Source organism: Pieris rapae, chromosome 13, assembly GCF_905147795.1.
Source record: "Pieris rapae chromosome 13, ilPieRapa1.1, whole genome shotgun sequence".
Taxonomy (NCBI): Eukaryota; Metazoa; Arthropoda; class Insecta; order Lepidoptera; family Pieridae; genus Pieris; species Pieris rapae.
Window position 1 is genome coordinate 4,327,853 of NC_059521.1, and position 26,662 is coordinate 4,354,514.

At 31.7% G+C, this 26,662-nt stretch overlaps 3 protein-coding genes across 7 annotated transcripts in view; 1 reads left to right on the forward strand and 2 right to left on the reverse strand.

Annotated features, from left to right (window-relative positions):
* LOC110993872 (inositol 1,4,5-trisphosphate receptor) overlaps positions 1-8,194 on the reverse strand; it is a 45,621-nt gene extending 37,427 nt beyond the window's left edge. For both annotated transcript variants that reach the window (XM_022260260.2, XM_045630740.1), the window contains exons 1-2: positions 8,038-8,194; positions 337-451 (exon numbers count right to left, since the gene is read on the reverse strand). In XM_022260260.2, coding sequence (XP_022115952.2) covers positions 337-419 — 83 coding nt within the window. In that variant the 5' untranslated portion in view covers positions 420-451; positions 8,038-8,194. The remainder of the gene's footprint in view (positions 1-336; positions 452-8,037) is intronic.
* A 1,186-nt stretch (positions 8,195-9,380) lies between these two features.
* On the forward strand, positions 9,381-11,891 carry LOC110993868 (trypsin, alkaline B-like). The gene is made up of 5 exons (XM_022260248.2): positions 9,381-9,489; positions 9,718-9,889; positions 10,250-10,505; positions 10,714-10,831; positions 11,106-11,891. The coding sequence occupies exons 1-5, from the start codon at positions 9,444-9,446 to the stop codon at positions 11,345-11,347; spliced, it is 834 nt and encodes a 277-aa protein (XP_022115940.2). The 5' UTR covers positions 9,381-9,443; the 3' UTR covers positions 11,348-11,891.
* LOC110993866 (membrane-associated guanylate kinase, WW and PDZ domain-containing protein 2) lies at positions 11,624-26,558 on the reverse strand. Of its 4 annotated transcripts, none has more exons than XM_022260245.2 (21): positions 25,727-26,558; positions 24,692-24,891; positions 24,390-24,499; positions 23,826-23,925; positions 23,240-23,371; positions 22,728-22,845; positions 21,799-21,980; positions 21,357-21,478; positions 21,022-21,123; positions 20,591-20,702; positions 20,359-20,466; positions 19,360-19,830; positions 18,958-19,071; positions 16,841-16,976; positions 15,860-15,971; positions 15,445-15,580; positions 14,943-15,067; positions 14,751-14,842; positions 14,512-14,592; positions 14,214-14,341; positions 11,624-14,014 (listed from the first exon to the last, which is right to left on the reverse strand). In XM_022260245.2, the coding sequence occupies exons 1-21, from the start codon at positions 25,924-25,926 to the stop codon at positions 13,845-13,847; spliced, it is 3,051 nt and encodes a 1,016-aa protein (XP_022115937.2). In that variant the 5' UTR covers positions 25,927-26,558; the 3' UTR covers positions 11,624-13,844. The 4 variants fall into 4 exon arrangements, with proteins under 4 accessions (XP_022115937.2, XP_022115938.2, XP_022115936.2 ...); XM_022260246.2 differs by having other exon boundaries at positions 21,799-21,887; positions 25,715-26,558; XM_022260244.2 differs by having other exon boundaries at positions 25,715-26,558.
* Positions 26,559-26,662: the final 104 nt, after the last annotated feature.

A 26,662-nucleotide genomic window follows, 5' to 3' on the forward strand; every position in this document is an offset into this window, starting at 1 on the left:
GATATGTTTTTGTTTCCTTTAATATTTAAAGTTAGTCGTTATTTCATTCAAGCACTATAGCAAATTGATATTTACAAATATCATTGGTTTTAATTTACTTTAATAAAGTTTCGTATTTTTCAATGTAATCGATTATTCAAAAGAGATGTCAACTATAATTTTATAGGATTCTTACGTTCTATTTGAATACAGAAATTAGAATAACAATAATTATTTCACGATAAGAATTAGCACCATTGTCGTAAAAATATTTGAAACAGTATGATAAACGGTCCAGATTCACTATAAAGAGTAGAGAAGCAATGATAATTAGGATTTAACAACGCTTATAATTACCCTAAAGTGCTGAGAAAGCCTGCAACCGAGCCCTCCGCATAGAGTGATACTATGTCCCCTAGGTGCAAGAAGCTGTCTCCCATTTTGCTGCCTGACTTCCCCCATGCAACGACACCTGGAAATAAAATGAAAACTTAAGAACTGTATACATAATGCATTCTGATCGATAAACATCAAGGGTCCTTATAAGATTACAATATTTGTGGTATCAGTTGTGTGTTTTCGTAAATACAACTTCTAGGGCTAAAAGAGTGGTTAAGAAATTCAATTAGTTGATAAGATACATGCTGTATTACTGCCAATGTAAAAAGGCTAAAGTCATACGATTCTGCAAAATCTTTGTATGAATTTGTTTATTACTGTTATTTTTATCTTTTAATTTTAGTTATTCTTAATTTTTAATTATTAGTTATGATTATCAGTATTTTGTTTATTTTGTGATCTTTAGTTTTTTCCTTTGATATATTGCTTAAGTAAAGTGTGATAGATGTGTATGTGTGTGTTAAATTTGTGATGTCATATTTTTTTGCATTTTTTGGATATACACATTATTTTAGAGTATATATAAATAAATAAATCCTACAGTGGTTAGGGATTAAAACACTAAAAAAAAACACGAATATCTAAGACAATTTACAGTCCGGACGTCAAACAAAAAACTGCAGTAGGTAGTTACTATTGTTCATAGTCCAGTAACGCCCCAATAGAACAGAAACACTTTTTGCGTCTTTTCAACTACATGAAGCTGTTTATTTCTTACACTAAAAAACCTAATGGTGCCTGAACGCCTGCATTATAAAAGGAGTAGTGTCAAGCAATTTTTTGTGTTGAGATTTGAGGGTAAACAACCAACGCGCGGAACAACATTAAGTTTCCCGCATACATTATTACTGCGGACTGCCCCAAAATTTAGCGTTATAATGTTTCGATGGGAATCAATCTCCAGGATTGCATTGGTCTTGCAAGAATTTAATAGATTCTTATGTTCCATCCAATTTAATAATAACAAAATATATTGACATTTTAAGTAATAATTATGAAATAAAAACTTGTATCTCTCCTCAAAATAACAATTTCAACAAAGAACGTTAAGCTTTACAACGACAATTGAATTTGAGGCGAAAAAAATTCGCGATTCATAATAGCATTCAATTTTTCATTGTTTAATTTTCGGTCGTGGGATATTGTTTTCTACACCATTATGATATGGTATAGATTACCGTGTATACTTTTATTTGTTTGGATAAGCCAGTCCGCTAGTTTATACTTTGAAGAAACAATTCTCTCTATATCTATAGTTCAGGAACGCGAATTAAGGTCGGTCCAAGGTGACTTTTTCGTTCAATTGATCCCGAAAAACTGTTTAATTAACAAAATATTTTTACCGTCCTGGCAATAAACTAATTTCATATACCCGCTGCAATTTTGTCAGACAATCAGGCATTTTTTAATTCATTTGTCCATTTTTTCGCTAAAAATTTACGCAATACCATTCATCATCATTTCATAGGTAAAACAAAGACTTCAAAGAAGATACACGTTTAGGGAACGTAAACAAATAAACAATTATTGTTTAAGCGCCTGCCAATTCCATCTCTTTTGATATTTTGTAACGCCTAAATAAAAAAATTCAGTATAATATCTTGTTTGAGACTGTTTAAAAGCATACATGTGCTAGTAATACAATATTTTTTTAGACATTATTGTCTATTTAGTAAGACAAAAGATTTACGTTTTTAAGTTACTTCGATTAGATCGAAGATTCTGATTAAAAACAAGGCAGTAAGTTTAACCTCAAAAACGTAATGGGATTGACACATGGAAGTTGTACTTAGCCCTACGGGTAAGCTTAGAAATGAGACAGCGCCAACTGCGACTCTCGTATATCAAAATCCAATATATTATTGCTGTACGTGATGACTTGAATCATACACTTCGAGTAGGCAAAACAATTGCTGTTACACATGTTTATGCACGTAGAAAATTGGATTTTATTCCATGATCTTAAGATCCAATTTGAAATAACACCGTTAATTGTTTCGTTTCGAGTAATTTTAAAACCATAATATTATAAAATCCACAATTATTTAAAAGGGGTTCAACGTTCTTAATTATTCAATTATTTTTGTATATTCAGATAATATAGAAATCATTAGAGTTATTGTTAATAAAGCTTACACAGGCAACTTACCCATCGTTAATACAACTCAACCAGCTTCATTAAAAGTTTCAGCATATCACAAGAAATGTAGAACGTATGCAGAATAAGTTTATAGCACAGACGTTTCAAGTCTATGAACCAATATATGAATATCAGTGCAAGGAGACCCAACAGTATGCAGCATAGTTTGCGAGTTACAATAACCATCGGAAATGACACCACGATCTAATTGATAGGAGAAGTTACACCGTTTCAAGTTATATTGGTCATCACAAAGTGTGTAAAATCTGCTGAATAAAAGTAAAACCGCTACTGTTATAGTAAGCTTCACATCTAAAAATCAATTTTAGTAAGAAAACGAAAATAAGAACGCAAGACAGATAAATATTATCAACAACTTAAGACGGTTAAAATAAACTTGCAACACTACATTGAATAAAATAAAATATTAAATAAAAACACTTCCCGACCAGTTTTATTTATCGAATTTTAAAAAACTTCGCTCATGAGGTTTTAGATTATGCAGCTAGTGGATAAAATCAACGCATGTCAATTGTCATTTAATTGATTTTGGAACACAGTGTAATATCTTTTTTATTCTCCTCAACAGCCAGTACAACCAATAGGTGTCAAGTATTATCTGACACTAACTTTTACCTGATAGAGACCAATCAATATGTGAAGTGGGTGCGTGTTAAGCCTAATCAGGCAAAGCTTGGGGCTCTGGTAAATATAGAAGGATCTGAAGCGTTAAGCTCGATGACCTAGAAACATCCTTTATACCTCTCAGAACGCTTTTAGAATAAACAGAGGGAAAATGATAGAATAATCCAGTAGTTTGAATAAAAAATGGACGCATATTTATTCAGCGTTGGGGACATTGAATAATACTTTAATAGCGTAGTATATACATTGAATTTTATTCTAGATTTAGAGACTTCTTTCCTTGAGCTGAACTTCTAACAGATCGTAGAGTCTAACTACTTAAATATATATTGTCTGTATGAGCGAGATTAAGATTTAAATGATCCTTTGAAGTGAAATAATATAGTAGATTAACATATTTGGTAGTGAGATATGTTGATCATGGATGTAGCATGAAGTTTAGACAAATAAATAGCTCTTTGATAAAGGTATTAACTTTTCAATACATAAAGTAAAATTTTTGAACTTTTGTAATGCAAAATTTCCCGTATAAAAGCTAAACTTTAACAAGGTTCCTCCCAAATTAGCAGCATGTTGATAAGCGTGTAAAATGCGGTAATGTATATCGAAGTCAAACAGGAAAACATAACGCACTGATAACGGTAATTAATGGTTTAGATTATTAACTCTACATCTAGTTAAACCAATAAATTTAGTCATCGCACTAACTATAGGGAGAAATGGGACTTGTTTTAAATTGCGATTTTTGTGTTTGTTATCTTAAATAAGAAATGTAGAGATCATGAATTGTAGATTGTATGTTACATTTTGGATGATATAATTAGTCGCAAGTTCACGTACTAACATATCACGTAGCATAATAACGAGGATGATCAAAATTTGATAAAACTCCGCGGAGTACCATTTATTTATGGTAAAAACATGTTTTGAAAACATATACATAGTTTAATTCTTTAAACATTTCTTCATTTGTTTTATGCACGGCAAGTGTTCCCATAGTATACTCTGCCCATAAGTGCTGCTGCCCTGATAAATGTCAACCACTCCTATTTCTTTCTATAAACGTAAACAACACTTTGTAACACTACATTAAACAGTGATTCCGCCGCTTATATGAAATCTTCGCTGCAATTTATCGGGGCTGTGATTGTTGTATGAGATTTTTAATCGACGAAATATCGTCTAAATATGCAAGTGACATAGAGATGAGGCACGTAGTATAGATCAACAAATTTTAGGAAAATATTATATTCATTATTGTATTACTAAAACATAAATGTTCTCAAAACCGATGTTTCCCAAGCAAACAAAAGCTACTTTAGATTAGTTTGTACAAAACACACGAACTCCAGTCAAATATTTTCAGCTTTTTTAAAGCGTAATTTTAAGCACTATTTTCACTTCCACAATCCCTATGAGCTGAAAGAATACTACCTTCGCAAAGAAATAGACAATTCATGCGTTTCAGAATGAATAATGGGCGGGCGGGCAGTTTTTACTATTGTTTATTTTTTTATCTCTGAGCCGAGAAGACATGTCTGTCTGACCCATATGAAGTTTATGGTATATACAAACATTTTGATTAACATCTATGAAATTCCAATACAACTGCTAATCGAAATTATAAAAATCTTTAAGTCAACAGCGAGCTTACAATGTAACTTTAATATCGATTTTAATGATTAACTCGATATTAAGTAATTGGATGGCAGTCTCCCTAATGTCTTTACCCGACAAATCTCAATTTCCAATTGTGTAGTTATTGGAATTTTAGCTGATGCAAAATGTTTTTACAATATTAAATTTAGAGTTACTTAAGCATATAAATTAAAGTAATTCCAAAGAATTTCTAAATGTTAAATTCGTGGATATCCATATGATAAAATCTACTTAACCCATTTTTATAAAACTTGTTCTTTCCCTAAATTAGTTTCAAATTATATACATATATACTTGATATAAATCAAAGTTTGTTGCGATATGTCGTATTGTTTTCAAGAAATATCCACATATTACAATTACAAATACAAGACGTGTGCTAGTCCTTAGAGCATATATAGACCATCATACTTAAATACTATCTAATTCCAATAACCAACATATAGATCTAAACGATAATAATTTTGAATTCGGGTTAGGGTTAATTTAGTTTCTATATTGTATCCTTATGATAGAACAGGTGCTAATATGTTACCAAATAATTACATATTGCGCTGTTAATGCCTGGAATTCAGTTGTTGAAGGTTTCATATGTTATCGCCGTCTATACATAGGCAAGGCTATTTACTTCGCATTGTTATATAATGAAAACTCTTACGCTTATTAGTCGTTAGATTTATACATAATCACTTGCTTATTTATTTTATTTATTTATTCACACTTCGTTACATTTATACAAAAACAAATAACATAACATAAAAATTATACGGGTTGCATCGGACGGCCTTATCGCTAACACGCGATATCTTCCAGGCAACCCTAGTAAGGGAAAAAATCTTAAAAAAAATATAGCATCTTAGTCTAAAATAAGACAAAAAAATATTAATACAACAACTAACAACAAAAACAAAACTAACAACAACAACAAAAATATAATAAGTTAGTCTACGAACTCTAATGCATATTATGGGATTCATAACGTTGTAGCATAAACGAATCAGAATTTATGACATATAATATTTACGATCATGACACTGATCACTTGACATGAAGGGAAAGAAGGATTTACAAAACAAACTGTCATTTTCGTGCTGTTCTGTTTTAATATCCCACCTCCGTGACAGTCACGATGTAAAGGTACGGACAACTTTTACAAATAACTTTCTGCTTTGAAAAACTTACCGTGCTAAATTCGTATTAGTAAGTACCTAACTAATAAGTTTAAGTAAAGAAAGAAAGGACTTACTAATCTAAGCATGACTGTAATGAACTTAGCTAGAACAGCATTAAATCATAAATTAAATTATAATGAAGAAAGTATTAAGTTCGAAAAAAATTATATGTTTAATTATTGTTGCAATTTAAAATACATCGCATATCATATTTCATGTATCTCGATGTATTGACAAGGCCGTCGACACTCGGGGTCACAGTGTGTAACACATACAATGAAAGAAACGAAAAATATGATTTGTGATCAACTTATATGACAATATATATAATTATAATATAACTATAGGTATATATAACTTTGGTAACTTAATTTTATTTTAGCTACCAATCAAAATTTAAGAAAATTAAAAGTACACCTAGATTTTGAGTTATTGTTTTACAAAGGTGAAAATCAATATATTATTATTATAATTATTCAAATCAATATTTTACATCATATTGTTTCAAGACATTTGCTAGCCAACTACTTCAAATCTAATGTCTGTATACTGTGGTAAGTCGGCTAAACAATTAATAATTAATAGCCTCCATACAATAGCCAAGTTTATCTGCTTGTCCATTAGACACTGTCCATAGGCCTTAGGAATAACAAACATTTGGTACTATTGAAAGATACCTAAGCCTTTTAGTTTTAAACCAAGAATGTAAAAATCAAATTTACAAGTCCTTAGTGTTTTAAGAATATAGTATAATATGATATTTATGATTTGACTATTGCAACATATCTATTTTCAACTATCTAACATATCATCATAAAATATAATATTAAACAATTTTTTTTGTATTCAGATAGTTGTATATTATCTGATCCTGCACTATTTAAGCAAAATGTTTATTTGGAAATCCCTCATATACCATGTTTTGCACTTCTAAAAGTAATAATATCAAAATGATTAATGTATGTGCAATACTAAAATTTACTTATAAATAGTTCATGTACAAGGGTATCTATCTGTATTCATTGAACAGTTAAAATTAAATTAAATGAGTTAAGTAGGTAGTAAAATTATTAGCAAGCCGTGAACATGAGAACATTATTCGTTATCTCTCAATTAATTAGCAAAGTGCATTTGAGCACCATTTAGGGCAATTAGGAACTGGTAGCATATTGAGGTGTAATTAAGGCTTTGCTGAAGTGTTCATTTGTGTGAATTATATGTTTGATATTGTACTACTGGCTTACTGTTTGATGTAGAAAAAAAAAAGATTCTGCGTGCAAGTATAGTTACATCATAATATTGAATTTGTAGAAACAAATTATAATATAATGTTATACGTAAAAAAATCACAAAAATGTGGACATTTTTTTTAATATCCATATTGAGACATGTTTTATCTTCTATAAATAAATAATGAAAATAGTTAATAAGAACAGGGAATGCAAATTAAATATCAGATTTGTTTTCATATTAAGACACTCCCTAAAACTATCAACTGGACAAAAAAATTTAAGATGTCAATCAAAATAACTTTAATAGGCTTTTATTGTATAATTTCAACTAGATGTTTTAATAAGAATATAGAATATCTATAATAAGCATCAATATGTCTGGACATGACTTATGGAGGACTTAGTATTAAATTTTGTATTCTTGTCTTAAACCTTTAATATTTAACCTTAGTATATCAAGAATGGAATTGCATTTTTTTTATTTTATATTGGAAATTTTTGTATGTTTCGCAGGATTTAATTGTTTACCTGACCTTAATTTGTGCTCTTAATGTGAACATTACATTAAATTTATTAAGATTCATTTTTTACTGGATAACCAAATATTTAATAGTATTAAGACATTTTTAACCCTCATACAATCTACCCTTGTAAAAGAGACATAAGGCCAATGTAATACAACGCATTTAAATATATTATAAAAGAAAGGGACCTGATATAAATTATAAAATAAAAAAACATTACTCTAATACGATTTCAGTGTATTTCTCTCTACCGTCTGACAGGGCCTAATGAATTAACAACTACTTACCCTTATCAGCCGACTTAAACTCACTGAGGAAGATAACACATAATCACAACAATAATAACTTTAAAGGATTAATAAAGATTTATGGGCCTAATGCGATAAAAACATGTAAACTTTGACATATAATATCAAACGAAAAGATACGACCGCTGGAAGGCGCGCCACTGTACTGGGTTACCATACTCAAAACTCTAACTTCGAATCTTGTATCAAACAGCTGTTGCTATTACCAGAATAAAATATAAAATGTATAAGTTATGCGGTAATTTATTACAAAGAAATATAATTACTACAAAACGATAAGGCAGTTAACTTTAATAATAAAATAAAGGTTTGGCTAAATCTAAAACTTAGGGACTATCTTAAACTTAGGAGACTATTTTAAAAGGTTTGATTGTAAATAGAACCGATTACAATATGTATTTCATATAGGTTATAATCTATATAGTTATAATATAGGTTATATCTTCCCAAATGTTGTCTATCAACAGTCAACACAATCTGGCAAAATATACATTATCCATATGAAAAACTTTGACAAAACTCAATTACTCTAATTCATTTCTAGAGATAGCTGTTTATTATTTTTAGAACCAATGAAGTTATATTAGATAGTAAGTACTTAATCTAACTTTGCGTTATACTTTTTATTGGTTGAACTGACCACTTATGACCCCACAGTGAATGTGAAATGAGAAAGTCAGCAATGAAATGACCAAATATGTCCAGAAAATGATAATATGAAAATGTAACCAATATCGAATAGTTAAATCGGGACCTCAACTAAATCCTACTTCCTTTTCTGAGAGTTATTTTGAAAGCAACAGGAATTTCAAATAAATTAATGCGAGATTGTTATTACTTTATTTTAAAATTTATCACCTTAAGTAATAGATAATTTTGTACGTGCATGATTGCTGTCGCGATTTATCTCACGGATTGAAAAAATAATTAACACATTTAAATATAGGCAAAAGCAGTGTTTTTTGCTACTTTTTCTTTTGATAATAGTATTATCCAACGAAAAAATTACATTCAACTTATACTTATACTTAAATAATTTTGAGTAAAAGTTACCTAATGTATGTACATACCTAGGTACTACATTTGAATGAAATTTATAACTTACCTGAGTAATCTTTAATTCTTATGTCATATAACACATTTTTTTGCATATTTTAAGAATAGTAAATTTATTTTTACAAAAAGCATCTTTATTACAGCAGTTTCTTTTGTCTTTGGACTAGATTTAATTATAAACTTTAAAGTCTTAGTTATAAAAGAAATTAAACAACCTGTATACTAATGCACCCAAAGATAAAAATAATGAGCCTAATCTGTTTAATTCATATGTACCTATATAAATACAAGTGTGACTTCTGATCATATTGTACGCTGTCCTCAACAAAATGGTTAGCAAAACACTCTGCTTCGCGCTCGCAGCATTATGCGCTGGTACGTTATATTAGACTGTTATTTATAAGACTATATGAGTATCAAAAAATTAAGAGATGGTTGTATCTTCCGAGGATGATGGACTCCCCTCAAGATGACTTTCCTGGAGAAAAAAAATCGGATTACAAAAGTCCGTCTTAAAAATATATAATTGTAACAAAAACATAACTGAATAAGATCACATGAAAAAAAAATATATACCATATAAATAACCTATTTAATTTCTAGCGTCGGCTGCTCCAGAAGGTCGCATCACAGGAGGTGCCGACGTCGATATCACCGAGGCACCTTATATGGTATCCCTGGTTTACCATTACCCCAGACCCAATATCTATATTCAGCGCTGTGTGGGAAGCCTCATCTCTTCCTGGCACATACTTACCGTGGCTTATTGTTTTACGTAAGCTAAAACTATTTAAATTTGAGAAACATTGAAAAACCAGGTCAGCTGCCTAGTCGACTGACCTGGTTTCAATAATTTTTATTGCCGTCAAAGGCTTAGTAAATAAAATTAAACAAAATATATATTATATATTTTACAATAATGTTTATCGTAAGATTTATGGTGGAAATTCTTAAGTTGAATCTTGAAATTAAGCGACTGAAGCTGTTTTTATTACCTATAACATTACGAAAGCCTTATTACACTTAGCTATCAGAGCCTTTTAGTTTAGACTTAATATGAGTGGGGATTGAATTTGAAAGTAGTCGTATTATCACAACAGTTATCCCTGAAGTTTACCAAAGTTATTTTTTACAGTGGAGCAATCCAAGACAACTTCACACTGCGAGCGGGATCCTCTACTAGTCTTTCGGGCGGCGTTACTTCCACCATTCAGCAAGTCATACAGCATCCAGACTACGTTGCGGCCCCGAGACAAAACGATATAGCAATCGTATTTGCAAAGGAACCCTTCAGAATCACAAATGCAGTAAACAGTTTACGTCTCCCACCTCAGACATTTACTCTGGCAGATGGTGCCATTGGCGTAGTCACCGGATGGGGATTCGATAAGGTGTGTATTACCCTCAACTGGAAAGTGTTTTAGGTTAATTTTGTCATTAATTCTTCACTTGTATTTCTATGAAGATTCTTAGATATTTACAAATTGTTTTTGTCGAACGTTTTACCGATTATTATTGAAAAAACTTTTCCAAATACCTAATAATATGTCTGATACGTTTTTCTGCAAATAAAAAGTAATCTAAATTTATTATTTCTAGGAGCAAGACGATGGTGGCACCCAGCATGAATCCCTTAGAAAAATTGAGTTGAGAAAAGTACCCGCAAGTACTTGTTCCTCTGCCTTCTCAGATGTTGACGAAGTTTCCATTACTGACAGTAAGTTGATATATTTTATGTCAGACAAATAAGAATATCTTCTAATGTTTTATTATCTCCATTAAATTCTAGTAAAATTGCTATTCAATTTGCAAAGTAATATCTGAAAACCACAGTTATTTCACTACTAATTCGTCAATTTCTACTTTCAACACACTCTCGACTCAGAATGTGGGGCCTAATGAGAAGACCTAACATAAAAAACGTTGTCAGTTATGTACTCATTTAAAAGCTTACTAACATTTTTTAATGAAATCCGAAACTCTATTTACAGCCGTTTTTTGCGCGTCTGAAACAGACAAAGGAATATGCTTTGGCGACGCCGGCGCACCTTTCGTATCAACAGTATACAACAGTCAAGCCTTAGTAGGTGTTTCGTCCTACTACCGAGACTGCGGATCTACTTATCCGGATATTTTTGTCCGGGTGGAGAAATACTCTAATTGGATTTTGGAAGTGGCTGTGGCACCCAGCGGTAGACGTGCTGTGGATGGCGACACGCCCGCCATTGCCTAAGATTTTTAAGCATTGATTCATTTAAAGTATGCATCGAAAAAGTCTAGTTAAATTATTATTGCTAACATTTGTGATAAACATCGTAAATATTTACTTACTTAAATTTTCAACTTATTGTAACAATTGACGTATTGAAATTTGTAGTTGTTTACTTATACAGCGGAAACAAAACCAAAACTAGTTGTAATATTGACTTCTTTGTCTATGAAAATTATTATTTATTCAAATAACAACAAGGTGATGTTTTTATAAAAAACAAAATAAAAATACATGATGTAAAATATACAAAATATTTATTAAGTAAACCTGTATAATTCAAATTCCATCAAATATTGACAACACGGATAGATCATCTTTGGAACAAACTTCAACGGGCAAGACAGTTACGGTAAAGGCACTATTATATTGCTTAAATGACTGCCATAATATCTAGTTCTAGAAAGGTATGCGCTAATTAATTTATCAAACACGAACATTCTAAATAATAAATTACCAAAGCAATTATCGACCGAAGACGATCAACAATAAATTTATTTTGTTTTAACATTTTGTTGTTTGGGGAATGGCGATCGGTATTAAAATATTATCAAAAAAGGCACACTTTTTGGATATAAAAATGTACAACAGAATATACAGCCTTTTATAATAAAAACGATTTTAACTGTTGACGATATTTTTCTTTTAGCATACCTTTACTTAGAACTTCTATATTTAACAAATAACTATAAAGATACCCAAACATCATTTACCTACGACAAACAGGGGGCACGGAATCGCATTAACACTTACAAAAAATACACCTACAAAATATATGCGCATACGCGGCACCTAAAATCTAAATCTATAAGTACACTTACAATTCCATTTTTCACTCGGTGGTCCCATTTTATTTCAAATTTCAGTCAAATTACGTTCTAAAGCTATCCACAAAGCTAGGTTTCTTACACATAATTCTGGAGCCAAACCAGAACTTAACTAAACCAGAATTTATCGGCTATCCACAGTAGAAATCAAGTATAGTATTAAAAAGCAAACAACTCCTTAATGTCTACAAGTCGTAAATGTTATAAGGAAATTAGCTGTCTGACTCTATCTAAAGATATGTCGTAACAATAATTGAACCCATTACATTTGATATTGGTGTCTGCATGTTTTATGGCAAGGACTTTGCCTGGGAGACTTTTCATGCTTACTTCCGCGTAAAGTACATTTAATAGACAAATTGTGTGCATTAATCTAAATGTAACATACGATAAATAATACAAATATGTGCTTATATTTACAAGTGGAAAAGAGATTCTTACTAACAATCGCTAGTTGGAGATTTAAAGCAGACTTCTTGATTCAGCTTAGCAATATATCATCTTTAACCGTCCCTAACTATATAGAGAATCTAATCACCAATAGATAATTATTCATAGTTTATCTAGTTATTAACAACTAAATAAGTGGAAAACATAATTCAAAATAAGTTCTAACATCAAACGAATTTATGTGATTTTTTCTTTTGTTCGAAAATACGGGCCTTCAATCAAAAAACAATTGTGATATCTTGTATTTTATAACACCATTTTTAATTATTGATTGTAGTCCTATATTAAAAAATGTCAGCGCCTACATATGTCCAAACTTATTTCTATTTTATATGGTCTCGATTCGCTTATAATTCACGCGATATGCTTAAATAGATAGTTTTTTAGAATTGAATAATAGTTTGAAATGCCAAAAGTGCATTCTTGCAGTCTTCGTAAAATTCATTTGTAAGATAAGGTTTTAAGTATATAAATAAACAAATGTAAGAACTTTAGAAATAACATCTATATTGCCTGCTGCCATAATCTTAACAATATTAAAGCTTTATTACTAACCCTATACTAAAATAGATTACATTTCATTTGAGTACAGCACACTGTTACTGGTTTTTACAAAAAAATCCAATTCATATTATCTAGAGTCTTCGAATTTTCAAATCCATTAATTCAAAGAAAACGGGTCTGTTAGACCTAAACATTGGCACAATACAAGTTCATTTAGAAACTTTATGAAAGAGAATGAGTGGAAAGTTTATCTGTGCAGTTAAAAGTATATTATTAGGTATAGAATATTAAGAACTAAAGTAACTTGCGGGTTTTATATAAGATAAGTTGACTCCCTGATGTTTGTAATGAGAATTACTGTTAATTTTTAACAGAGACATATACATTTTGCATATTGGGTCCTGTACAATCAAGTGTACGTAGAACTCGAGAGAAGTCCTTAAAAATAGGAAAATAATTTATGACTTGCTCTAACCTAAATAATATGCAGGTCTGTGAAATGTTAGTAACAATTGGGAATATACAAAGAGAGGGATAAACGCATTCTTAATTTAAATTGCTTGTCTTCCTTCAACTATTTAGCATAAGTACGGAGATGTCTAGAAAATACTTTCTACGACTCTATTACTCTAGTAGACAAATTTCAAAGGTAATGAAAAATTGTATTAAGGCTTATCAGTTCAGTCCGGTGGTAAAACCGTGAGGGTGACAGTGGTGCCTGATCTCTTAATGAGGGCCACTACTTCGGGGTGAGGCAGGTTACGGACCGGTAAGTGGTTGATAGCCACTATTGTGTCTCCAACGTGAAGGAGACCGCAGCGAGCCGCTGGAGAATTAGCGATTAGTTGGCCTAAAAAAAAAACATGTCTCAAACGAAAAGAATTTATTTTTGATTGTTTGATCAATGAAATTTATTGTGTTCCAATTGCGCCCATTGCAAGAAAGTAATAATCACACGTTTGAAAAGTAATTTTGATTGATTGAGGCCGGTATACGCGTATACGCACGTCCTTTCCGAAAAACGAGTACGTATATGTTTATAAACTTACCTATTGTACTTGTAGCTTTATTGGTAGATGAGATAACGACGAATCCAAAGCCCTCTCCTTCATTTCTTGTCACTGTGACGTCATACGGCACTGTCCACCCACCGCTTGCCTCATATTGGACGCCGTACCTGTAAGTGATATCAACTTTTACATATAACATTAAATTATAGTTAACGTTTGATATGGAAATGTTTTAGGTATTGAAAGTTTTGTTCATTTAGAAAATATACTTAAAATCTTTTACGTTATATGTTACTGGTTACCTAAATGGTATAAATTAAAATTATGATTGACTCACATAGGTGCAGCCGGTGGGTACATGGGTGCTGGGTGAAGAATATTATAAGAAGCTGGTACGTGAGCCACCGGAGGTTCAGCGCTGAAATTTTTAATATAACTATTACTCTGTAATAAATGAGCGTTGCATAAGTAGGCATAATTTCATTGCCTTTTAAGATGAATATTTTCATCCATATACAATTTTAAATAACTGGATCTAATTATCTCTAACGAGTACATAATATTAAAAATTCATACGGAAGCAACGGCTGGTGTTGATGAGCAGGCACTACGGCTGGTATTCCCAAAGGCTGAATATCTGCTCTGTTGTGTCTCACACCCAATGTCACCTGTGGTTAATTTAAATAGAAAATAAAGTTTTTTTTTAAAATAACTAACCATGTTTTATTGCCAAAATACTAAGCAATTTTTTTTGACAAAAAAACTCACATGTCCTCTAGACGCAGCCTGGCATACATAGGCCACCGCTCGCGCATGTGTAGCGCCACTTAGAGGAATTCCATCTACTGATGTCAACAAATCTCCCGGGCGTAGAAGTCCGTCGGCTGGACCACCTACGCAGACATTATTATTATTAAAATAGTAAACAAATCAATTTGTTTATATAAAGTAAGCGTACAAAAACGGATTGTCAAATTTGACATCTACCTAAAAAATAAAATCAAGTAAATGGAATAAGTAGTTATAAATAAATTTAAAATCAAAAAAATAATTCTAGCACAATGACAGATAAGTTTGCGTTGATGGAAACCATAATTTTTTTTTTATCTGCATTATTGTTTGAAATATATTGTAAAAAACTCGACTATTACATATTGCATTCAAAAACCAAAATGTGAACTCATTTCAATACATATATCAAACAGAAATAAGAAAGTAAAACATTTTGCGGCTCAGAACGGCGATATCAGAACAACTAAATTCTACTCACCCGGTACAACATAACCCACCGCTACGCGGCTGCCGTCTTCGGTTCCACCAACAATACGGAATCCAAACCCTGCACTGCCGCGAGCCAGACGTACAAGGACATCTGCTTCGGGGTCAGTTGAGCCTCCAGCTTCAACCTGCGTTATAGAATAAGGTATTTTTTAGTACGAACGAACTGCCACTGGGTTAGAGAGAGCCATCTTGTTTCCTAATTAATGTATTAGTGTTTATATATACTCTATTTCTGTATGAAAGACGACAAATACAATTTAAAATGAGGAATATCTCAGAAAGTTATGTGAAATAGTTTTAAATTGGTATTAATTTTATATTTAGTTAATTTCAATACTAGTTAAATCTTAAGGTTTTTATTTCTTACATATATATTTTTACATAAATAATTCTTCAATATATACCTGCGGATAATTAGCGACATATCCAGATTGCTGCATGTCGGCGTCGAAGCAGGACGCTGATCTGTGTGAAACGGGCGAGTGGATGTGACGAGATGGAGACGGGTCGCGAAGCCTGTAAGTATCGAGTTCGGGGATAATTCATTAGTTTAAAAAATGTAGATGATTGATGATGATGTATTTAGAGACATTTTATGTTTTTGTTAAATAATATTTATATATATTACCGGATGTATTATGTAAGACATGGCAAACGGACAAAAGGCTTATCTGATGTAAGTGATACCGCAAATAGACAATAAGATTGCCAGAGAGAGAAAATGAGAACAGTGACAGCGACATCCCAACCAAACACACGTGTGAATAAAAAATTATACTATAAATATATTAAAGAAATGGGACGGTAAATATTAGAAATTAGAAGTTTAAGTAATCTTGTTTCTATAATTCCATTAGAAATTCTACTTACCTCGCGTAAATAACAATAGTTATAGGTCGTCGAGACATAAGCCTTTGTATAAAGCATGAAACAAAAAGCTAAAGTAAAGGAAAGCATGCGGTTATAGTATAATCAATCCACTATAGAAATTAATTACGAAAAATCTTTCACATTTAGGCATGCTTAGTGCAACAGAAAAACAGATGAACATTGCTGAAAATTTATTTCTCATTGTATTCGGCTATTTGCTTGGCACGCTGTTACGAATAACTCTTCACAATGCACGCATTTTTACGTACCGAAAGCCTACCGTATAACAATACTGTGAAACTAGTGCTTTACAGTATTATGCAGTATAAACATTTTATAATAAAATCTTTACAAATTCAATCATAAAAGTTAACATAACTTTTACATAACTTATTGACAATAAATATGTACAAGCAAAACGTATTATTTGGTTTGTAGAAAGTATTTCCTTACTAGTACATATAAAATAGAGTCGTAGAAGATAGAGTAAATGTATGAAACTTATAAATCAGTACCTGAGTGGTGACCCCTTTAATCTTCCGTTAGAAGAGTTATTTGAAGGAGATTGACTTTGAAGTCTCGTTGAAGGTGAGGTGTTGAGAAGTCTGTCTGTTGCGCTAGTGTTCGAGGGTGAATTACTGCGTAGTCGACCTGTCATATAATTAATTAATAATTACAGTTGACCATAAATCTTATGTTTAAAACACATATTTCTATATATTTTTCTTTATAATTAATGTACGAATTCCAAACTGACATAAGGTTTTATAAGTATTATTATATTATGCGACTTGAGCTTAATTTCTAAACACATTTCGTTTTTTTTTATAGTCTCTGTGTAATCACTACATATTATAAAACAAAGTCGCTTTCTCTATTCCTATGTCCCTTTGTATGCTTAAATTTTGAAACTACGCAACGGATTTTCATGCGGTTTTTTTTTAATAGATAGAGTGCTTCAAGAGAAGTCATTTACTTTTTACGACAAATAATGGCTAATTTTCGAAGCCATTTTAACCAATACAGCATTAATCCTTAACCAAGAAGATAAACGAAGATACTCGAAAATAAACGAAGATAAACGAAAATAAAAGAAAATAAACGAAGGTAAACTAAAATACACGACTATAAACGAAGATACTCTAAAGTAATCGAAAAATAAAGATAAACGAAAATAAATGAAAGTAAACGAAAATGCACAAAAATTTACGAAGGTAAACGAAAATACACGAAAATAAACGAAGATAAATGGAAATACACGAAAATAAACGAAGATAAACGAAAATACACGAAAATAAACGAAAATACACGAAGATAAACGAAAATAAAAGAAAATAAACGAAGGTAAACTAAAATACACGACTATAAACGAAGATACTCTAAAGTAATCGAAAAATAAAGATAAACGAAAATAAATGAAAGTAAACGAAAATGCACGAAAATTAACGAAGGTAAACGAAAATACACGAAAATAAACGAAGATAAACGAAAATACACGAAGATAAACGAAAATACACGAAAATAAACGAAAATACTCGAAAACAAACGAAGATACACGAAAATACTCGAAAACAAACGAAGATAAACGAAAATACACGAAAATACACTAAAATAAACGAAGGTAAACGAAAATAAACGAAAATACACTACTATAAACGAAGATACTCGAAAAAAAACATGGTACACTATGGTTCAATCGTTAAATTTGAAAATGTTACAAACTACGAAATTTAAATACACCGTAATCAATCAATCTTCAATGAGAATGAATTTGGGAAACTAATCCATCGGTATTCATATCCTTTCCACTGATACAAATACGTAAATAATTTTCCAAGTTATGCGTTGATTGACTCTCATCAATAAAGAGAACTGTTCGCATTTTTAATTCATTCCAAACACACAAATCAATCTTCTTACGAACTTTCTGAGCTGCGGAAAATTGTCTTCATCATCACTACACATATTATAAAACAAAGTCGCTTTCTCTGTCCCTATGTCCCTTTGTATGCTTAAATCTGTGAAACTACGCAACGGATTTTCATGCGTTTTTTTAATAGATAGCTTCAAGAGGAAGGTTTGTGTGTATAATAACATCCATTAAATCCAGTGGAGAAGTACTGTTATTTTTGAGGTTTCTAATGTGATGTCGTAAATAATTACATTTTTTCCGCTTACATTGCAAACGCAGGCCGAACCCTACGAGTTTTATCAAAATAATGTACTAAGTATTGTACACATTGAAAAGGTCTACAGAAAAGTCCGTGATGGTATAACTCTTATAGATAACCCACATTTTTATACACAACGTTCACAGATTTTCTGTAGTGTATGTAGTATCAGCATTGCACCCGTGCGAAGCCGGGGCGGGTCGCTAGTTTTTTATTATATTAAATATTTTTAACTAGATATACAGAGAAAATACTAAATTAATATATTTTAAACTATTATTAATTAAGACATAATTTTTTGTAATGCACAATTAGCTTTAATAACAATAATAGTCTAAACCTTATTAGAACGCAAAAATTCATAATATTAAAGTAATGACTTTGATAATTACTATTTATTTATGGTTTTGCCTTATACTGTGCAATATTTTCGTAAATTAGATGATACATATTTTGATTACCCGTAGAGTTGGCAGGTGAGTGTGGTCTAAGCCGACTAGTAGAAGGTGACTGCCGAGACATACCACCAATAGCTGCTGTTGTTGGAGAGTGAAGTAAGCCATCTTCGGGGAAACCTAATAAATTAAATCAATTAATAATTATATTCTTGTGACATTTGCCATCTCTGAGTCAGGGAGTTTGAATAGTTAAACAGTCCGGACTAGGGTCTGACCTGTACTGTTATGAGTTATAAAGCACTTGTGTTTGTGCACATACTTTATAGTACATAACCTCTAATGGCAGAGGCTCGTAAATATATCTTTACTAGGAAAATATAAGCAAAGATTCTGGTCTCCTTTCTTGCCAGAAACTTTATTTACGCTTATTGGTCTTATACATACTACTATTATACAAATACATACCTCCATTATCGCTACTATCTGCCACACTCGCATTTCCCCTCCAATAGGCAGCGTTCATATCAACGTGAACCGTTGGGGTAGGTACCTCACCCCAGTTGTTATTCCACCTCTCACCGTTACCCTCCCAATTCCCATTACTAGTACCTTCCCCGTCCCACTTTTGGCTGGATCCATCCCATTTTTGGCTTGACCCGTCCCACTTTTGGCTCGATCCGTCCCACTTTTGGCTCGATCCGTCCCACTTTTGGCTTGCACCGTCCCACTTTTGGGCGTTTTCTGCCCAATTTCGTATATTATTGGAATTATCTATCCAGGTCTCTCGTTCGGTCCAGTTGTCTGTTTGTTCACTCCAAGGCGTGACTACCGGCAGGGTAAGTCTGGCCCCAGGCGTGGAACTTCTGCGGCGTCTTTCCATAATGCTTTCTCGCGTTTCGCGTGATTTGTGTTCAGGGACCGCGTAGGTAGCTTCAACTAAAATAAATAAACGTGTGAATAATCAAAATTTAATTTCATAAAGACTACATAATAGCAATCATATTTAAAACAAAAATGCACATAAGAATTAAGCCCGTGTTCTAGAATGTCAATCAAACTTAAATCTAGAGCTGTCAAACCATTTTTTTCTCTATAAAGATTACCACTATAGCGCTCAATCCCGTCGGGTTGTGAGTTGACATACAAACTGGAATATGGACTTTAAAATATATAATTAATTTAATTAAATTAAAATTATTATTTATATTATATTAATTTAAATTAAAATTATGGAGATCGAGCAGCGCTTCGTACTTAAAGAATTAAAAGGAAGCATATACACTGATCAAATATCATTCATGCATTGGAGCTATCAAACTGTTATAATCGGATACAAATATTTCACTATACTATTGAATTTTTACTATGAGTTCAGTTAGAAGCATTTTCGATTATTAAATAAATCCCACCTGTATTTTTCATACATTGCCGGCCTGGCCAGGGTTAAGAGATTAAATTAATTACCTGAATTCATATCATTTTGACGGCGTGTGTCAGCTGCAACGGCAGGTGATCGAAGCTGTTCAGCTGTTGGGGTTTTACTTCGTCCGAGCTGAGAATTCACGGCGTTTGCTGGTAAAAACAATTTTTTTTAGAGGAGCGCTACTGATTTCGTCAGTGAAATCGAGAGAACGCATAATCTCTCTTGATTGTGATTGGTTAATATTAAAACTGTAAATTTCACTGCGTCACTTACTATTAACTGGTTGAACTCTTGTAGCAGATCGACTTCTTGGTGCGCGTGTTATTGTATTCTTTCTCCAAACTCGTAGTGTGGTTTCTGACATCGCTGGACATTCTTTTAGCACCTAAAAATTAATGTTTCAACAATACGATATAAAGGGCCTGTTTCACAATGTACGGTTAAGTTCCAAATAAGCTATTTATTACTTATTGGTAGGATAAATAGTATTTTTTGCGTTTCACGACTGTCAGATAGCGCTATACGTCATGAAATTTGAAGTATCTTATTTGGAACTTTTATCTTTCGAATAATTTATGTGTTGCATAGCTATTTGGCACTTTATCCATACATTGTGAAACAGGCCCTAATAATATCAAAATGTTTTTTTTTTCAAAAATAGACGAACGTACATGCTCGTAAGAATAGGAAATTATTAAAAGTACCTGCACAACACGTTGATGAGGAACATGACGAACGTCTGTGTCTCCAATCTGTAGAAGTAAGTCACCTTCCCGCAATCCCGCGCATCTGCCGAGATCTAACACCTAAAAATATAACACCATCTCCTATTATTTGTTATAAAATTTTAACTGTCCACAACAGTTTTTTTAACAGTGATTGAGGAATTTGATATAATAAAAATCTCGACTCAAACATAACTGTTACTTTAAATCGAGTCTTCTTTTCCTAAACTATTTAATTTTTCATTTCAAATACAAATCAATATATTATAGAGATTACACATGTTTTATAGAAGAATAATTAATTATTTATATACCTTTTTGACTTTCTGTCCATGGACACTATCAGCTATGGTAAAACCAAATCCAGCCGCACCACGCCTCAATGTCAATACAAGCTCTCGCCCGGGTTCGTTTGCCACACTGCGGTGTTGGTGATCTAAACATAAAAATGATGGTATGAATTCGTATTTCAACATAGCACATATAGTTTTAATATTATACGCAGAACACTTGTGGAGATAGAACTTTTGGAATCCACAAGTGTTCTGAATATCAATACTAAATACTAGAAAAACGTTTTAGAAAAATCTATATTTAAAATCACATTATAGATTAAGGCAAGGCAAATTGATTTGTATAAAACTTATTCAAACTGGTATGCATTACACAAATATCTATGAAGATGTAGGTACTAATATAATATAAGAAGTGTTTTCTTTAAATATACAAAATAAATGAATTAAACAAAAAAATTACCAGTAGCCAAAGTGAGTAAATGGTCAGCAGATGGGCATCGTGGTGGTAGTGAGTTCGCTTCCGTTGCAGGAATTTCATCCAGGTCAAAACTACGGGATAAAAGCCGGCGTTGAGTTGGATTGACTTCACATGAGTTATCTGTTTCGTCGCGACTTTGATCGTTAGGGGAGTCTAAGTTAAACCTGAAAATTGTGTTTATTTTACCTATGACGGAAATTTTTTGCTGTGTATGTTTTATAGAGTACAATAGTTTATTAATTTTAAATCTATTAATTAACTCATACATATAGAATACAACGAATCAAATTGTTGCTAAAAATAAAATCCTGACTATCATTTTTATAAACAGAAAAATATTAAGATTCTTTAACGACATTTCTTTTAAGCGGAATTTATATATTGTACAGTTGCCTAAAATTGCAAAATATACATATTTTTAACTAAGTGTATGTAAGTTAAATGTGTATATATGTCAGAACAAAGCAGTGTAACCGCTTCAACGTGTGTTTATCCCTGTGTACTTATACACGCGTAAAAATGTGTACTATTTATGCATAACGTAGAATAAACGACACTAACAATAGAAAAAAGGTATAATACATTAAAAGTTTTATTATAACACATTATCTGGTCAAATTAAGTTTATTTAAATATCACAAATAAAATGTGACTATAGCTAACTTCAGTGTGTTGGTTTTTTGCAACGGTGTGCGCGCGCATTGTAAAAATTTACTCTCATCATTTTTCCATAACGCACCAAAATGAGTATAACTTGAGCTAAAAGTTGAACAAAAACTTAAGTTTAATTATTCCAAAAGATCATACGCTATTTATAACTAAAGTTAAAAAACTTTATAATCTTGATTTCTCTACTGCTACTGGAGAAAATTTAATAATAGCCTTAAAAAGAAAACAGTCTATCAAATTACCTCGTCCGCAAAGCTCTCGTCAGTTGCTGCATGGCCACTGCATCACTGCTAGCATCTACTGCTAATGTACTAAGCACTCTTGTGTTGGGATCTTCAGAGTCAAATGATAGAGGATATCCTGAAATGTGAAACATGTCATGTCCATAAATAAAACGCATTGTTGATCTGGTCTTGTGGACAGAATTTAAGTTTTATTCCCATTGAAGCTTATACGTCTATTTTGAATTAGGAAAAATAAGCCTTAAGATTTAATAAATGCCTAACTTTATAGAAAAATTAGGAAACTTTTTTTAAATTAATTTTGTATATTATCATATTGAAATTCAATTCTATTATCAAACTTAAGGGTTCAGTTTGTGAAACAATACAAAAAACCTCAGTTTTTACCATGGATCCAAAATTGCTAACGCTAGAATAATTAATGATTATTTTTGAGGCGAGGTCACCGAAATACCATTCATCCAAACATATGCCATAATGTACAATGTTTAAATGTAGGACAAATACAATACCTCTAACAAAATGCAATGCGACGTCACTTCCGGCCGCTATCCCCTGGAAAATCTGTGCGACCTGTGCGTGCGACAGTCCTCGCACACCGCGGTTGCCCACGCCCACTATTACGTCACCGGGCCTTAACGCACCTAAAATATTATATACATGAAACCATCATTTTATTATTGAAGTAATCTTTAATTACAAATACTTGATGTGTACTAGTACAATATTGTAAAAATATATGAGTCTTACAAAAGTTCAAATCTAGACTAATGGTGGATAAACGTTCATATTGAAAAGTTTAACCCTCATGGTTTTTTAATGTGCACTTTATACTTAATACTAGTACATATGATTGAGGAAATTATGTTTTAAGAATCAAAAATCAATGCTGTATGTGAGCCTCAGAAGATTTGTTCAATCTTGTATCCTATTTAAAATACAAATCAAGAAAGTTGAAACCAAGACAAAAGCCAACCAGCAAACATATTTCATTGATTATTTTAGATGTGTAAGTTAACTACAAAGGCACTGAGCTGGTCCAGTACCCAGTTCTTATGAGTTAGTAAGATTAAATTAAGTTAGTAAAGTAAGTATTACCATCTATCCATGCTGGGCTGTGTGGTACAATACTCCTTATTTGGAGATATCCTTCAGTCTCTGGAGATCCTTCAGCACCAATTAAAGTGAAGCCCAGACCCTAAAAAAAATATAATATTTAACAAAAAGGTTTGTAAAGATTACAAATTATGATTTGCAAATCACTAAATTAAATTTAGTAATTAAATTAAAGGCCACAATAATTGTACTTATTTTTGTTACATAATTAGGAAATATCTTAACCACAGATCTCATAAAAACATTAAATCCATTGTTTATGTGAGAAGTATCATTGTATTGTTCTAATGGCTGGTTTTTAAAATAACATCTAGGCACTAAGTAACTTTGTGTGAAATGATATAGATATAATATAGGATGTGCATTGAACAAACTGCATAGAGAAACTTTGACTGAGAAATGTATATTAAAATATTATACTGGGTATTACTAGTCAAGATTCTTAAAAGCATGTTTGAAGCAAAATCATTTTGGAAGTCAGAATTTTTTTTCAGGGCAATTTAAGAAGCTTAAAATCTACAAGTTATAGAAATAGATATCAAGTACCTGTGTCCCTTTAGTAAGTGTAAGTGAAAATCTTTCGCCACGTAACTCTCCAGTGGGCGTTGTACCATTTGATTGATTATTGTTGTTGTTTTCCGCTGCTAACTTCTCAGCTGTAAGAAATCAAAATATAAAACTACATAATTAGTTCTTCTGTAACAAAGCAAATATAAAGTAGGTAAGGAAAAATAGCACGAAAGATCTTCTTAAAATATCATTGCAACTTCAACCAGAAACAGATAATTATCATAAACATCACTTTAGGCTCCATAAAAATAATTTCAATAATTAGAATCCATACAAACCTCTTAACCGCCTAGCTTGAAGCACAGGATTCTCATACTGAGTCCGTCTATTGATGTGGTCTACATAATATGATCCATATCTTTCATCTGTGACTCGTTCCCATCCATATGGAAGTTCATCTTCACCACATTCTCCTAAAGAATGCTTCCTTACTCTGGCAAGACGTGGGTCTAGCCAGTGTGATGTACCAGTGTTATAGCTAAAATATTAAAGTGGCAATTCTTATTTTTCTTGCATGCTCTCTAATTATGTTGATGGTACCATTTATGTTATCTTGATTTAAAATAAATCTTATAATCCAGAGACACATAATAAATACTTCCTTTTTTAGGCTATTATAATGTTTGTGAAAAATACTTGTTACAAATAACTTAAGAATTAACTGATTTTATTAAATGAATTAAGTAATATCTACAGATTATAAGAAAAAGGATGTTATTATTAGACTAGATTAGAAACTACATATTATATAAAACATTTATAATTTAAATGTATTTACCCTTTTACACTATTTTTACTATAACAAAATAAAACACGAAAAACCATGTTAAAAGCCACCAGAAGCACTTAAAAACTGAAACTGTAACATGCTAAAACTGAAATTAGCACAACATCTGTTTACACCAGACGTCTTTAGCAAAATATTTACAATATGTGTCTGACTCAACAGATTTCTACTCATTGAATTGGTAATTTATTCATACTATTATGAGTTATTGCCTTTACTATTAATAGAATATGCATAGTTCATTATGTTAGTGATGCAAATGCATTTTACATAAATAAACTTCCTTATTTTAATCAATACATAATTTTTGTATTTGATTATGAAGTATTGACTAAAAGGCAAATAAATTACTTACATTACTTGTATGAATTACAAGTGCTACTAGACTCAATAACGTGAGGTTGACCTCAGATAAATAAAATATCACAATGTTAAACTTTTATTTTATGATCGGTAACAGGTTTATATTAAACAACTGTTTTTTATGTATATTATTACATCCAATAAAACTTACTCTATAAAATACCTCTCTCCTGAAGGTGTAAAAGCCTTTTCCCACATTGGAGGTAATGGTCCTAAATAATCATCTTCATCCTCTCTTTTATGCCCTTGATCTCCAGCTCTTACACCAACCACAGATCCACCCACAGGACCAGCAGTTCCTGAACTGTGTGTGGAAATTCCAGCTGATGATAATCTATCAGAATCTACTGAACTTTGAGCCATTTCTTATGCTGGACAAAATCTTCTCATTATATTTATTTGTTTTAGTCTTGGACTGTACTTTTTAAACAATACTTCACCACACTGTTTCAAATATATAACAGGCTCTCTTTAACGGTTAGCATTCTTCACTGTTTACTCATCGTATCTGTATTCCACAAAAACAAAACAATAGCGGCATACGGGCAAACCACTGACCAGTTATGACTCATTTTGGGTTCAGGTGACTTGTCTATCACTTTTTGTCAATAAAACAGTTCCACGTAGCTGCGCTAACTGGATTTTCTTAATTCACCGTTCAACCATGTCATAATTACAATGGTACACTAAGTAATAAGTAGGTACTATGTTTCAAGCGACGATACTGCATTACGAACTGCAGGTGCATCGTAACGAATTCTTTAAAAACAACACGTTAGTATCTACTGCCCTCATTATCGTGTTGGTAGATCAGATAACTCAAAATGAGGTTTGGACTTTAAATGCCTTTTAACATGCTAATTAGATAACAAGTTCACTTTCTCACAGAAAACAGGTAAATTCTTATCGTTTGAAAGTAGGTGCAACAAGTTCGCTATTCAACTTTGAAGTTTTTGATGAGAGCGTAAACTGTAGAAATAACTTAAATTCAAAAACGAAACAAAAACCAGATTTTATTCAAATATAGCCATCTCTTTTGTAAGATAGAAAGAGAAATATATACTTATGTATGTTACTTAAACTTGTTCTAGTTTATTAA

Excerpts from the sequence above, each read along its gene's own strand:
- LOC110993866 (XM_022260244.2), bottom strand. The coding sequence starts at position 25,926 with ATGGCTCAAAGTTCAGTAGATTCTGATAGATTATCATCAGCTGGAATT. Across the intron at positions 23,926-24,389 it reads CACTTACTAAAGGGACACAG|GGTCTGGGCTTCACTTTAAT; the intron begins GTACTTGATATC and ends TATTTTTTTTAG. Across the intron at positions 21,124-21,356 it reads ATGGACAGAAAGTCAAAAAG|GTGTTAGATCTCGGCAGATG; the intron begins GTATATAAATAA and ends TTATATTTTTAG.
- LOC110993868 (XM_022260248.2), top strand. The coding sequence starts at position 9,444 with ATGGTTAGCAAAACACTCTGCTTCGCGCTCGCAGCATTATGCGCTG. Across the intron at positions 9,490-9,717 it reads GCTCGCAGCATTATGCGCTG|CGTCGGCTGCTCCAGAAGGT; the intron begins GTACGTTATATT and ends TTTAATTTCTAG. Across the intron at positions 9,890-10,249 it reads ACCGTGGCTTATTGTTTTAC|TGGAGCAATCCAAGACAACT; the intron begins GTAAGCTAAAAC and ends TATTTTTTACAG.